Source organism: Octopus bimaculoides, chromosome 5 (genome assembly GCF_046866305.1).
Source record: "Octopus bimaculoides isolate indiv1 chromosome 5, ASM4686630v1, whole genome shotgun sequence".
Classification (NCBI taxonomy): domain Eukaryota; kingdom Metazoa; phylum Mollusca; class Cephalopoda; order Octopoda; family Octopodidae; genus Octopus; species Octopus bimaculoides.
The window spans coordinates 50,391,838-50,406,176 of NC_142932.1; the positions used below are offsets into that span (position 1 = coordinate 50,391,838).

General features: G+C 35.8%; 1 protein-coding gene across 3 annotated transcripts in view; it reads right to left on the reverse strand.

The window, feature by feature from the left end:
* Nucleotides 1-590: 590 nt before the first annotated feature.
* The window catches only part of LOC106881686 (putative receptor-type tyrosine-protein phosphatase mosPTP-1), a 305,456-nt gene continuing 291,707 nt past the window's right edge, over nucleotides 591-14,339 (reverse strand). For all 3 annotated transcript variants that reach the window (XM_089352243.1, XM_089352242.1, XM_089352241.1), the window contains 7 exons: nucleotides 13,226-13,375; nucleotides 11,034-11,204; nucleotides 7,848-7,976; nucleotides 6,598-6,729; nucleotides 6,188-6,333; nucleotides 3,835-3,970; nucleotides 591-1,475 (listed from right to left, as the gene is read on the reverse strand). In XM_089352243.1, coding sequence (XP_089208369.1) covers nucleotides 1,308-1,475; nucleotides 3,835-3,970; nucleotides 6,188-6,333; nucleotides 6,598-6,729; nucleotides 7,848-7,976; nucleotides 11,034-11,204; nucleotides 13,226-13,375 — 1,032 coding nt within the window. In that variant the 3' untranslated portion in view covers nucleotides 591-1,307. The remainder of the gene's footprint in view (nucleotides 1,476-3,834; nucleotides 3,971-6,187; nucleotides 6,334-6,597; nucleotides 6,730-7,847; nucleotides 7,977-11,033; nucleotides 11,205-13,225; nucleotides 13,376-14,339) is intronic.

Here is a 14,339-nt window from a genome sequence, read left to right on the forward strand (position 1 = left end):
TAAATATTTTTAATGCATATACACACACACACATATATATATAATGCATACATAAATTGTGTGAGTGTGTATATACACACATACAGGCACACACATACATATATATAAACATATATTTGTGTTCATGTGTGTGTGAGTGTGTGTATATCGATGCATTTATAAAATATCAAATGCTAACAATGGTTGCTAAAATGCCCAGCAAAAGAAACAGAGAGAGGGTGCGTGCGTGTGTGTGTTTGTGTTTGTGTGTGAGTGTATTTATGAGACAGACAGACAAGTAGACACGCAAACAGACACTGCAATTCACATTTCTGCTCCAAATAAAATAAAATATAACACCCAACCCAACCCATAACTCTTTTTCTTTTTCCTGTTGTCTTTTCAATATTTTTTAGAATTTTTCTGTCTCATCTTTCTATGAATGTACATATATGATGTATGTCTTATATAGTATATAAATAATATATATATATATATATATATATATATATATATGTGTGTGTATATATATATATATATATATATATATATATATAATTTATGTGTGTGTGTGTATATATATTTGTATATATATCCATCTTTTTAATGCATTTTCTTTCATTTTGTTCAGTTGATTTGATTTCATTCTCATTTTCTTTTTTATTGAAAATGTTTTTTAATTTATGTTTTCCTTTTTATTATTGTCCATACATTTTTTTCTGGTTTGTTTTTAATCAATTTTTTTTTTTTTTTTTACTTTTTTGCATTTTCCCTGTCATCTCCACCTCTGTCTCGGTGGCGTGCCTCATCACGCTCACCAGATATATATGACAGTCAGTCACACATGTCCAGACAACGGGAGAACAAGAAAAAAAACCCAAGAAACCACTGCAGATGGCATGTTTATGAAACTGGTGTATGTGTGTGTTAAGGTATACATATGTGTCAGTATGTGTGTGTATGCATGCATGTGTGTGTATGTGTGTAAGATTGGGGATGGATAGGGGTAACAATAGTTATGTAGAAGTAGTAGTAATACTAGTAGTGGTGATAGGACCAGTATTGGAAGTAGGATGTATTTCGGTGATGAATGCCTTCTCTTCCCTCTCTTTCTCTCTCTCTCCTCCAACCAAGCAATTAACCAAAGGGAGACAATTAGCACACCTGATGTGTATGGACCCATTGGTTGGTGTAGAAGGTAATCTGCAGCAACGAAGAGGGTAATAAAATAAGAGGAGGGGAGGAAGGCAGAGTAGAGCAGAGTCGTAGTGGGGTGGTGGAGAGAATTCAGTGGGTTAGGGTTGGGAAACGAGTGAGATGTTTGAGGTCTACATGTCTGGCCAAGGCCCATTGCAGTTAGAGTTAGGTAACATGCCATTTTTGATGGCTCTGTGGTGAGGAAGTGTAGCAGTTCGATAGGACTCCTTTTCTTTCTCCTTCTCAGCCATGTGTTTACATAGACTGTCGATTGCTTTGTACAAATAATGATAGTTGTCCTGCAACAGAAACAAATAGACAATGTTAAAGTTTGATGCAAAAGAAGATATTTTGGAAGGATGGCATTTGTACAGTAGTAAAAACAAAACTGTAACTGTTGATTTATCCCTATCATTTCATACCTAAACCCCCATGCTTTTTCTCTCTCTCTCTCTGGCCAGGTAACCATGTACGTCCTCTATAGCAAGACATCTGTTTCTGTCTCTCTGTCACACACTATCCTTTCATCATCTGACACAGGATCACTTCCTCCAATGCCCTTCCCCCCTCTCAAAGATTCCTTGTCTTGCAAGTTACTTGGTGACCCTGTTGGTGCTGATGCCACATAAAAAGCATCCAGTCCTGACTGTAAAGTGGTTGGCATTTGGAAGGGTATCCAGTTGTAAAAACCATGCCAAAACTGACCTCACCTGTGCTGGTGCCGTGCAAAAAGCACTCAGTTCACTCTGCAGGGTGTTTGTCATAGTTTTTATGGCTGGATGCCCTTTCTGACAACACAGAAGACTGGTGTAGTCTATTGAGTGGTCAGCTCCTGAGAAAGCATCTAACCCTTGCCAGCTTGGAAGGCAGAATTTAAACAATGATAATGATGACACACATATACTACTGACTTCCATGCTCATAAGTTCATATTCTAGTACACTCTTTGTATTGTACTCATGATCAAGGCACCTACCTCGCTCTACTTCTTCCAGTTTGTCTGACCAAAGTTAGAAAACAAATTCCAGTCCTACCACCTATTTGAAGGGTTTGTATTAGGAAGGAAATTCAGCTCTAAAATAGCTGCACCAAACTCAGCTAACAACCTGACTGTAGCCCCCCCCCCCCCCACTCATGGAAGCATGAAACAAGAGATGTAAAACAGAACCATTGAAATGTGAGATGAAAACATTGCGACAGGCAGACTGTTTTTCACTGAGAGCTCAGTGTCTGGAACTGTTAAGGGAGCGTTCTGATTTCGTTTTATAGCCAATTCCATTAGAAAACATAAATACCACCTCCTCAATTTTTTTCCTGAGAAAAAACCAAAAACCAAAAACTGAGAATCTACCCCAGAACACTTAACTCCTTGTTAGAGTAAACTGCATCTCAAGTTGAACACACTAGTAGAGTAATCTCCCTTGTTTCAATTGCCTCTGCATTAGGACATACGGATGGACGTAGATTAGAGAAGTTGTAACATAACATATATCCTATTCATCTTTTAATTGAGGAATTATTGATATAATGACTATCTAGACTTAACCTCATCACCTAATTTCCAGATATTTATAGGAAGGAAACAAACAAAAAAACTCTTGATAAATGATTGAAATATTTTAACGAGCTTAATAACATTAATTGCTAACAGAGGCAGAAGGAAGACAAATTTGGTTGATGAGGGAGAGAGTTGATTAATGTGAAGCCAGAACAGCAAGATTTGAACCCAGAATGTAGAGTAAAGCAAATAAATACTTGATGTATTTTGTCCAACCGCTTACTGATTTTACTAATCCAATAGGAGTGATGGGCATCATCATTGTATTTATGTCTGCTTTTCTATGCAGATATGGCTTGGGTGAGAATTATCAAAGCAGTATTATCTGGTCACATGCCTCTTTTTGATACTAATATCTTTCATTACCTCTAATGATATGCAATGATATGGCATACCCATGCAAATAAAAAAAAAATTTAGGATACTGTATTTTCCAGCTGACAAGTTGATGTAGTACATAGTGTAAACATTTAAAACATTGTCACTATCTTTCCAAATCCTGATGCATTTCACATGGATTTTTTAGTCCCTTGAGATCGTTTCAGCAGTATAAGTTGACCTACCTTTGATTTGAAGTGAAATGGAACTTTAGCAGTTGTGAAATATTTTGGACTATTTCTTCTAACTCTGTCATTTTTCTATAATCCACAAAATACAGTTATATAATATTTTCTCAAGCCCTAAGGTGAGATTGAACTCAGAAATCTTTATCTGCAACTGCTGAATTTCAAAAGTTTAAATGCTTACTCAGTATCTCATGGAAAGATTGCTGATATAATTAATTAGGGATACTGAAGCCTGTTTCAGTCATATTAACCATATTGTACAGAAATATGTCCTAATCTCAATGACAGGTACTTTGTTTACTTACTAATTACACACACACATACACATGAAAATAATGTATATATACATGCGAGATCAGTTTACAGAAAAATAGGATTACATACATTTTTATTTCACATATAGCATCGTATTCTGCAAACTAACATTTTTCTTTGCATGTGTCTTTATCTCCAAAACTTATATGCATATATACATTATATGTAATGGGTTGTGTCAAGAAAGAAAAAAACAAAAACAAAAGAGAATCTACTTACTTTGGTTCCAATAATACCAGTTCGCTTTAAGTGATACAGTTTAGCAACTTGGTAAACATCTATAGACTTGTCATGATGGAGTTGGTCATAGAGTGTCCACAGGGCACAGAATAATGCAGCTTGACAGCCCCCATGTCTGTTCAGTGAATAAAGGAGAGAATGGATGTGAATACAATGTGACATCTAACAGCAATAACATTTGGTAGGAAACAAACCTTACAACAACCCATAACTCTTTAGCACTCAGATTACCCTATCAAATGTAATGCTTATTTATTCACATTGTTTTGAATTAATCCTGCACTGCTTCATATCTTTAAGATTTTGATAAAGTGATTGTTCGTTTTTAGAATGACATTGTAGAGTAGGTGTGAAAGGTCAGATCCGACCAGCTTGAATATAAAACCTGTAGAATATTTTGGCCGGCTATCACTGGTTTGAATGCTTAAGTGTTAAATATCATCAGTTGGTTATTCTGGTGTGAAGGTGCATGGTTGAGTGGCTAGAGTGTCGAAGTCACAATCAAGAGGTAGCGAGTTCAATTCCCAGACCAGGCTGTGTTGTGTTCTTGAGGAAGACACATTATTTCATGCTGCTCCAGTTCTATCACCTGTACCATCACTAGTGCCAAGCTGTATCGGCCTTTGCCTTTCCCTTGGATAACATTGGTGGCGTGGAGAGGGGAGGCTGGTATGCATGGGTGACTGTTGGTCTTCCATAAAAAACCTTGCCCAGGCTTGTGCCGTGGAGGGGAACCTTGTAGGTGCAATCCTATGGTCATTCATGACTGAAGGGGGTCTTTACCCTTTATTCCTCTACCAACTAATTATTTTCCCAAATAAATCATTGTAGACTTATTGGATACTCTTACTAATGAGGTACAGATTGAATTTGCACACAACACACCACAGTTTATTGATCAATAAGAATTTGTGAAGTGAATTCTAAATACTGAATTATGCAATGTTAGTGTTTAGTCTTGACAGGGATCAGACAACGTCTCTAGTGCTGGTGCCATGATAGAGCGTATCAGTGTATTGTAAAGTAATCAGTTAATGAATGGTAATAACAAAGAAGAAAGAGTTCTCTTTAATCTCGGAGTGAAAGCATGTTTCTAGTGATGTGCCACTAAAAAATGCACCTAGCACACTGTGTGAAGAGATTGGTGAATGAATGGAAACAATGTAGTGAGGACTCTTTAGTCTTGCCATGGGTATAACAACATCTTTAGTGCTAGTGCCATAACAAAGTGTTGCCATTACACTCTGTTAAGTGATTGGTGTTAGGAAGGGCATCCAGGTGTAGACAACATGCCAAAAGTGGAACACTTAAATGAGATGTAGTTCTCAAGTCAATCAGGACATTCACCACAAATAAGAACTGACTACTTGGTCCATGACAATTCACTCAAGTCATGCCAGCATGAAAGAAGTTGACATAAAAATGATTATTTATTTATTCATGTAGGTAGGAAGGTAGGTAGGTAGGTATGCATACATACAGGGTTTCATAACAGTGGCAATAAAATGTATAAATTATTAGATATCTAAGACCTACCACCTTCAGCAAATTTGTTCACAAAGGTTTGCTGTTGCATTTATAATTTTTTTTTTTTACACTTGAATATATAATGGCTACTTTGCAATATTGGCCCTTAATTTTAAATAGATAGCTGATGGCAGTTAACAGGTTTTGATACAATTAAAGCCATATTCTTCCATGGTGCTACTTCAACACACTAGGCAAAATATATATTCCTAAAGGGTATGATGACTGCTTAAGCTACAAAAACCCATCAAAGATATTCTTAAAGCAATTCTATAAGACACATCTGTACAACAATATTCAAATACAACCTGTTAGTTTCTTTTAATTATTGAAATCCCTACATGTAACTTCATTTTTCAAACATTCCAGCAAATGTATTCCCAGAATAAATCTCAAAGCCATTTCGACAGCAGTACACACAAACTTGTAATACATTCCATCTTATCTATCAAAAGAGATACAACATTTTCACATACACAGGACAGAATTTCTGTCTACCAAGTTCATTCACAAGACTTTGCTTGGCCAGAGGTTATAGTAGAAGACGTTTGCCCAAAGTGTCACACAGAGGAAGTGAACCTGAAGCAATGTGCTAGGGAAGCAAACGACTTATATATTATAAATTCAGATATGTTTTTAAATCAAGCCTTCACATGCTCACAAAGTTCAAACAAATATTAGGACTTGTTCAAACACTAATACTCATGAGGAGTAGCATAAAAAAGAAGTTTCCATCCAAGATATATGAAAGAAAAGTGGGGTTAGTGGTGAAGGAACGAAGTAACAAATAAGAAATAGAACTCACCTGTCTATTACTATGATGGGACCACTGTTATATTGTTGATACCACTTCCTACAAGTCTCAATAAACTCAAAAGCTGTATACAGTGGTTGGCACTCATCAGGCCATTCCGTTGTGGCAATAATTCGACTCATCAACACATAATCATCCTGAAAGAATGCAATGTTGTACAATGAAACATCAGACACTCCTCAAAAGACATGAGTTCAAGTTAACAGTGGGGCTAAAATTCAGCATTGCAGTTAAGGCTTGACATTTAGGTAAAGGGTTAGCATTTGAGTTAAGGTTTACCATTTGGGTTAAGGGCTAGTGATAAAGTTATGTTTATATATATGCTGTGCTTTCATTTGCTTTTATTTCATACATAGAGTTAAGCAGCAATAGTAGAATCTATAGTGATAGGTATCTCTTACCTGTGTTGATTCCATGATAAAGTCATGTGTAACAGGATCCAAGCTGGTGTCCTCCTCTCGGTGGAACAATTTAAAGTTGCCAGCATCCACTTGGATGGAATCGCCTTTTTCAGGCCAAAATTCTTTACAGTCCTGTCCAATGAAACAATAAAAACTAATATTCATTTCACAAACAAGTATATCATTACAGTTTAACCCTTTAGCATTCAGATTATTCAGTTAAATGTCATGCTTATTTATTCACATTGTTTTGAATTAATCATGCGTTATCTTGAAGCCACAAGATTTTGATGATGCGGTTGTTTATATTTAGAATGACTTTGTAGGGTAGGTGTTAAAAGGTCAGATCTGGCTGGTTTGGACATTAAACTAGTAGAATATTTTTGCTGGAATAAGGCTTGCTTAAATGCTTAAGGATTAATACACTAAATAAGCTGTAGTTCAACAGAAATAGTAAAGCACTAGAGTAAATGTCTCATAGTATTTAGTTTATCTCTCACTAGTATCAGAATTTAAATAGTCTGTGTATAATTTATATAGATATTTACTTCAAAACATGGGAAATAAATTGTTTGTGAAATCAATTTTGATGAATATTCCAATTATTCGATATATGGAATGATCAAATCATGAAATTAGTATACAAAAACGACTGATTACCATATATAGATATGTGTCATCATCATCATCATCATCATCATCATCGTTTAACGTCCGCCTTCCATGCTAGCATGGGTTGGACGATTTGGGGAGAATCAGTGTGACACAGTATGAAACAAAGCTGAACTTTTGAATAAGAGGAACAGCTCATCCAATGAGGTTCAACAGAATTTCCGTCTACCCAATTTCATTCACAGGCTTTAGTAAAAGATGCCATGTTCAAGGGGCCATGCAGTGGTATCGAATCTGGAACCTTGTGATTGGGAGGCAAATTTCTTAATCATTTAGCTTGTATCCACTGAAGTTATAACAAATAAAACTTCAGTTAGATCAAAGGCAAGGGATAATAACTCTTCCTATTTGCACTAATTCATCACTGCATTACTTCTTGGTGGAGCTTTGAGCAGGAAATTCAACACAAACTGAGTGTGATACAACAGCTAAAATGGACTTTCACACTGCCAGGGTCAGTAATATAAGTAGCAGTAAGACATTGTGGCATATGTAATCAGCTAGAGACTTAGTGTCTTGGCAAAAGAAATCTTTATTATTAACCAAATTCTGCTTGTTTATTAAAGCAGATTACTTACATCATTATCCATTTTTGTAAGCAACACAATCGCAGCACTGTTTTGGTCCCAGACCATTCTCCAGAAGTCTTCAACAGTTGATTCCAATGGGTGCTGTGTTATAATGAACTCGTCTGTACGATTATAACCCTGGAATAAAGAAATTATATAATATAATTACCATATCACAGTCAGAAATACCTAAGAGGTCAAAGGTACTGCAATGTTGATTACATCACAGTTGATAGTTCACTAACTTAAACCCTACTACAGCTAACGTGTTGTAAGCTGAAATAACTCCATTTACCCAAAACACTCTGGTTAGTAATCTATAATAATAAATGGCAAGTTTATGTGTTTGTGAATTTGTTACTTTAACTCCTCCAAGACTATCCAACAGACCTTGATGAAACTCGATGTGTGTGGGGCTTATGCCCATGCGGTCACTTACACACTTGTAATTTTTTTAAAAAATCGATTTTTAATCAGCATTGATTTTGGCATTTTTCACACTAGCCATCGTGACATAAATTTGACAAAATATGCTGAAATTTGATGAAAAATGTTTCGTGGGTATAAACAGACAGCTTATTAACGGTTATCTGTTTAGCTAATTCTTCATTTCAATGTGAATTGTTCTGATTTGCTAAAACTTATTATTTCAATTCGTTATTTTAATTCCCCAGCATTTCAGATTTTGATTAGGTAAGAGCATTTTATTTCTCAAGCAAAATTTAGGCACTAGCTGTCATGACATCAATTTGACGAAATCTTCCCCAAAGTGTAAAATTTTGCCATTTTACGCACATGCACAAAAATGACGACAACATGGGTTCACTACCAGTTTCTGTTCATTTTTTTCATTAAATTGGTCCTACCCATTAATATAGATTTTAGTTTTTTGAAAAATGCTGAAATTTCACAAAAAATGTTTCATGGGTATAAACAGACAACTTATTAACGGTAATCAATTTAGCATTTGCTAATTCTTCATTTCAATGCGAATTGTTTGGATTTTTGCTAAAACTTATTATTTCAATTCATTGTTTTAATTCCCCAGTATTTCAGGTTTTGATTAGGTAAGAGCATTTTATTTCTCAAGCAAAATTTTGGTACTTTGCACACTAGCCATTGTGACATCAATTTGACAAAATCTGCCCCAAAGTGTAAAATTTCACCATTTTATGCACATGCACAAAAATGACGATGACACAGGTTTGTTAAAATGTGTGAACATCACACCCCCATTACACACACAATTGACTTCCATACAGTTTCTGTTTACCAAGTGATTGCTCTAACAGAAACTCAAAAGCTGCAATTTGAATTGTAGTCACTTGTCCACTTTCTTGCGGGGGGAGGGGGTTGCTCCATAGATCCACCACATTTAGGCTAGTAAAATTAGATGTGTAGTGAAAGAGCTGTGAGTTATTATGTGGAGTACCATTGCAATTTGGACATGTTGGTGATTCCTAAAGTTATACAACTGCAATAGTCCTTTAGCAAAGATGAAAAACTAGAGTACAGTGGTGTTAATGTGCACATTGTTTCTTCTTCTTGAATGATCATGAGATGGTCTGGTGATGGCTAGCTATCTTGTAGGATTATTTGAAATCGGTAGCCTCAAAGCACAACCTCAGAAATCAAAGACTGAGGTCTTTCCATTATCATCTCTTGGTGACAAATTTTCTAAATTGCATGAATTTTGTATTAAATTTCGTGAATGAAGTTGGTTTCATTTTGCATTTGCAGTTATATATGAACATACATGATGATGCAAGTAATTTCCCTTGTGGCACTGACCTAGGCAATGTGAAGCCAGGTGGTATGAGTGTGGTTGTACTTCAGCTGCTATTTCGTGGCTACTTCAGTTGTACATTTTAGAACTTGCTGCACATGCTGCTAGTGAGCTCCACACTGGGCTTGAACAATTAAAATTAGATTACATTCCAGGTTGCTATAATTGTGGATTGAATACTTCCAGTGAATGACTTAACTTTTTGTTACCATATTTCTGTTAAGCAACAGAGCTTCTGTTTTAATCAATATTGTAAATGAAAACTTTAATGAAATGACTGTCCTTATTAGATAAGTGTTTGGAACACAAATTAACATGGAATTTTAATGGAAGGTTTTAATTTAAATGACTAAGTCAGGAAGTTTATATCACAGAATGAAGGATGATCTCAGGCAGGTTGGTACCAAAAGGATTTTAAATGATTCCATGTTGAGCACAGCCTGATGTTCTTCAATAATCCATTGAGGAAGTGAACACTATGCCTAGAAATGCTGTTGTTTCAGAGATAATATATAGCTAGAAAGTTGGATTTTGAGCAGGCGATTATAGGACTGATTTGTTAGTGTCTGTTGCAGCTCACTGGATGTGTTTCTTGGTAGAACACTTAATTCTATTTCAATTCACTTAACTGTTGAGAACAGGTACTAGATTGTCTAGGAATTTCACTGATATTAGACTGATGCCCTAATCAGGGTAAAATTCATCTTTCCTTGAGCAAAACACTTTATTTCACATTGCTCAAAGCCTACTCAGCTGACAAAAATGAGTAGTACCAGTATTTCAAAGGGTCAGCCTTGTCACACACTATGTCCTGCTGAATCTCCTTAAGAACTACATTTAGGGTATGCATGTTTGTGGAGTGCTCATCCACTTGCATTTTAATTTAACAAGTAGGCTGTTCCATTGATCGGATCAACTGGAACCCTCATTGTCATAAGCAATGAAGTGCCAGTTTCACCTCATAAACCAAAAGTAAAGCTCCAGTTCACAAGGTGCCAATTGGTCAGATGAGTCTAAGGAACAATTAATTAAAATTATTAAATGTTAGCATAAATTCAGTAGTTGTCTTTATAGCAAAACAATATGTTCAGATGGTATAACCATGTAATCCATGCAAGAATGGAGGCAAGCATGAAAGAATGGAAGAAAGAGAGGTGGGGGGGGGGGGATAATTATTACAAATCAACAATCCAGCATGTGAGAGACACATGAGACAGACATTAAAGACTAAAAACTGAAGATGTGTGTGTGTGTGGGGGGGGGGGGGTTTAAAAATATGACAATGGCCCCATTAGCTACATCAGTTTAAAACATGACAATATGGAGCTAGGTTAGGGGAAATGAGAACCCCACCCACCAAAATAAAAACATTAAAAGAACCAATGATGAATCTGTTTAGGTGTACTTACCTGCAGGTATGAAGCATTAATATAATCCGAGCCGTCCACGCCAGGTTTTACAGGCAAAAGAACCCTTTTCATATCGATAGGTAGCATCTCTTGAATACGATTCTTTGGTACATTTACAGGTTTTACAGCCTGAGAGTACTCATGTTCTTTGGGTCTACGGCACGTTGACAACTGAAATTAAAGATTTAGGAAATTAACGACTTATCAAGGAACTATTGTTTTTAAAAATAAAACAATTAAAATTTCATAATCTGATAGAATTAAAATAATAAACTATTGCATGGATCTAAGTATTTAAGAAGTGGAATATACAATTTCCTCATGGCCCCAGAAGAGAAAATGGAAAAGGAGTTGTCCCAGAAGATGGCAAGGAAGATGCGCTGGAACAGCCACTGATCCATGGGGCTTGCATTTGTGGATAGCCATCGCTACCTCAACAGTGGTGAGCAGAGATGATATGGTCTGGAGGCCAAGAATGCCAGTGGTCTCCACTGCCACAAGCTCAACCATAAACTTGTTGGACAGAGACTGATACCTTGACAGTTGAAACCTGAATTGTCTAGGTGAACATTAGAAGGGGTTGAGATTTAAAACAGAGAACTTGGTGGGACAGTTAAGACAAAACTATTTTGAATATGAAATTATTTAAGACATCATTAAAAAAATAAGTAAATATAATCCCATTGTTGAAGACTGGGTCTATGGCTTCACTAGTATCATATTCTAAGGAAAGTATAGAAAATATGAGTGATAAGCATCTGCTGACACAAGAGAAAATGGGGTAAAGAGTGAATTAACTGAAATGATATTGCCGGGAATTGAAAGAGCTTTCTGGAAACTTATGAATGTACAGTGTATGTATGATTAGAATAATACAGCAATTGCAAGACAGCTTGGATATGAAGGTAACAGCTTATGAAATGATACACAATTAAATTCAGTTTGAAATAATACACAATTAGATATAAGTCAGCAGGAAGTTTAAGATGTGTTACACCAATCAGTGACATATTAATCTATACAGAGTTTAGATAATCTGGACAGTATATATATATATATATATATATATATATAACATCTGCTTTCCAAGCAGGCATGGGTTGGATGGTTTGACAGGAGTTGGCTAGGCAGAAGACTGCAATATGTTTCCCTGTCTGTTTTGGCAGGGTTTTTATAGCTGGATACTCTTCCTAACACCTATATATTTCTTTTAAAGTATTCACTCGCCATAACATGGTACACCTATCGTGCCTTCAGTACATTGCGGATTTTTCTGGCTAATATATATAAATTTATATTGCAGACTCCTCAGTATATTGCAGGTTTCTGTGGCTGATAGGTATTTATAATTAATATTTTTTTAGATTTTAATTATTCCTGTGGTAAAATAAGCATTTTCGAGCCTAAAAGTTAATAAATAAAAATACAGTACAGTACTGCACTGTATAACACATTAATTAAGATATATTAAAAGAAAACACATGATGTACCGTAGATGAGTATGAGTAAACAAAGAATTACACATACTGTATGGAAAATGAAACTCTGGAGGCGAGTGGGTGGTGGTGTTTTGCATTTATAATAAAATAAATATATACAAATTACAAAAATATAAAAAAAATATACAGTACAGTACTGTTTCTACTTCGGGGATTTTCACCTATCACAGGGCATTTTGGAACATAACACCCGCAATAGTCAAGGGATTACTGCATATGTTTCAGCCTAAAAGCTGTAGCCATGCTGGAGCACTACCAGTGTTAAAAGTTGGTTTATATAGGCAGTCACACTCAGTCGTTTTGATTGTATTATTGTTGGATTGGTAGAATCATAAAAGTGTCAGACAAGGTGCTTTGCTTTCTGTGGTTATAGGCCAAAATCAACATTACTGTTTACTTTTCTGGGGTTGACAAAATAAAGTAAGAAAGTCAATGCTCCCAAATTTCTGGTTTTGTACTTATGTGAGAGATAATTATTAACATGATCGTAATTATTGTTGTCCATTTTACCCTTTATTTTCACCATATTGTCATGGATTGGAATTTAATAGAGCATCCAAGATTACATTCACCATATTTATAGCTGCTAGGCAACCACTGCTGCACAATACATCACATCACACTTATTACAAAAACTCTATCTAACAGAGAAATTGGTACCAAATCATCAGAAAGTAATATTAATATACTTACCAGGAATTGTCTTTCAAGGTGGTTCTCTCCGTTTGCATTTGGTTTTTCTAAATCTTCAAAATATTTCATTATCTTAGCATCTTGAATTTCAGTATCACCACCACCAAGAATGTATTCCACGAGAACATCATGAATAAACATGTACTGGTCCTACAACACAACAAAACAACATCTTGCAACAGTATTCTTCATGAAATAGTGCTTTGGTTTAATTCATTTAGGTTTGGTAAACTTTTATATTTGTTCTGCTACAAACCAACATATTCACATATGTTTTAGCAACATCTTTTCTACTGCAAACTACTAATTCACATGTATTCATCTTCTAAAAGATTTACATCTCTTTTAAATTACATCTGTTTACCTTACACATCAACACACACATACATCTATTCACCCTACACACATGAATTTTTTTATAATATCATCATCATATCGTCATTTAGTGTCTGCTTTCCATACTGGCATGGGTTAGATGGTTTGACCGAAACTAGTAAACCAGAGATCTGCACCAAGTTCCAGTTTGATTTAGCATGGTTTCTACGTCTGGATGCCCTTCCTAACACCAATCACTCCAAGAGTGTAATGGGTGCTTTTATGTGCCACCAACATGAGTGCCAGTCATGTGACACCAGCATTACTATGATTTCACTTGGTTTGATAAGCCTTCTCAAGCATGGCATATCACCGAAGGTCTTGGTCACTTGTCATTGCTTCTGTAAGGCCCAACGTTCAAACATCATGCTTCACTACCTCATTCCATATCTTCCTAGGTTTGTTCATGGCCATCATATTACCTCTGAGACTGGTGAGATCATTGTAGTTCATGTTCCTTTTAAACAGCTACAAATCAGGGAAAACATGGGCAAAGAGGAAATTACAGAAAACCAATGTTCAGAAGAGGAAGAACTCCATTATCAGTTGTACAGGGACGATTCGAGAGAATAAGAGACAAGCGAGTCTTGAGCACCTGAGGAGAAACGGCACAAGACCAGAGAGAGGGAGAAAGGAGACAATAGCACCTTGGTAGGATAGAAGTCAGCTTCATCTGGGATGATCGGTGAATAAGCAACATCTTCACATACATACAGGTATCTTTTCTACTAAGCACTAA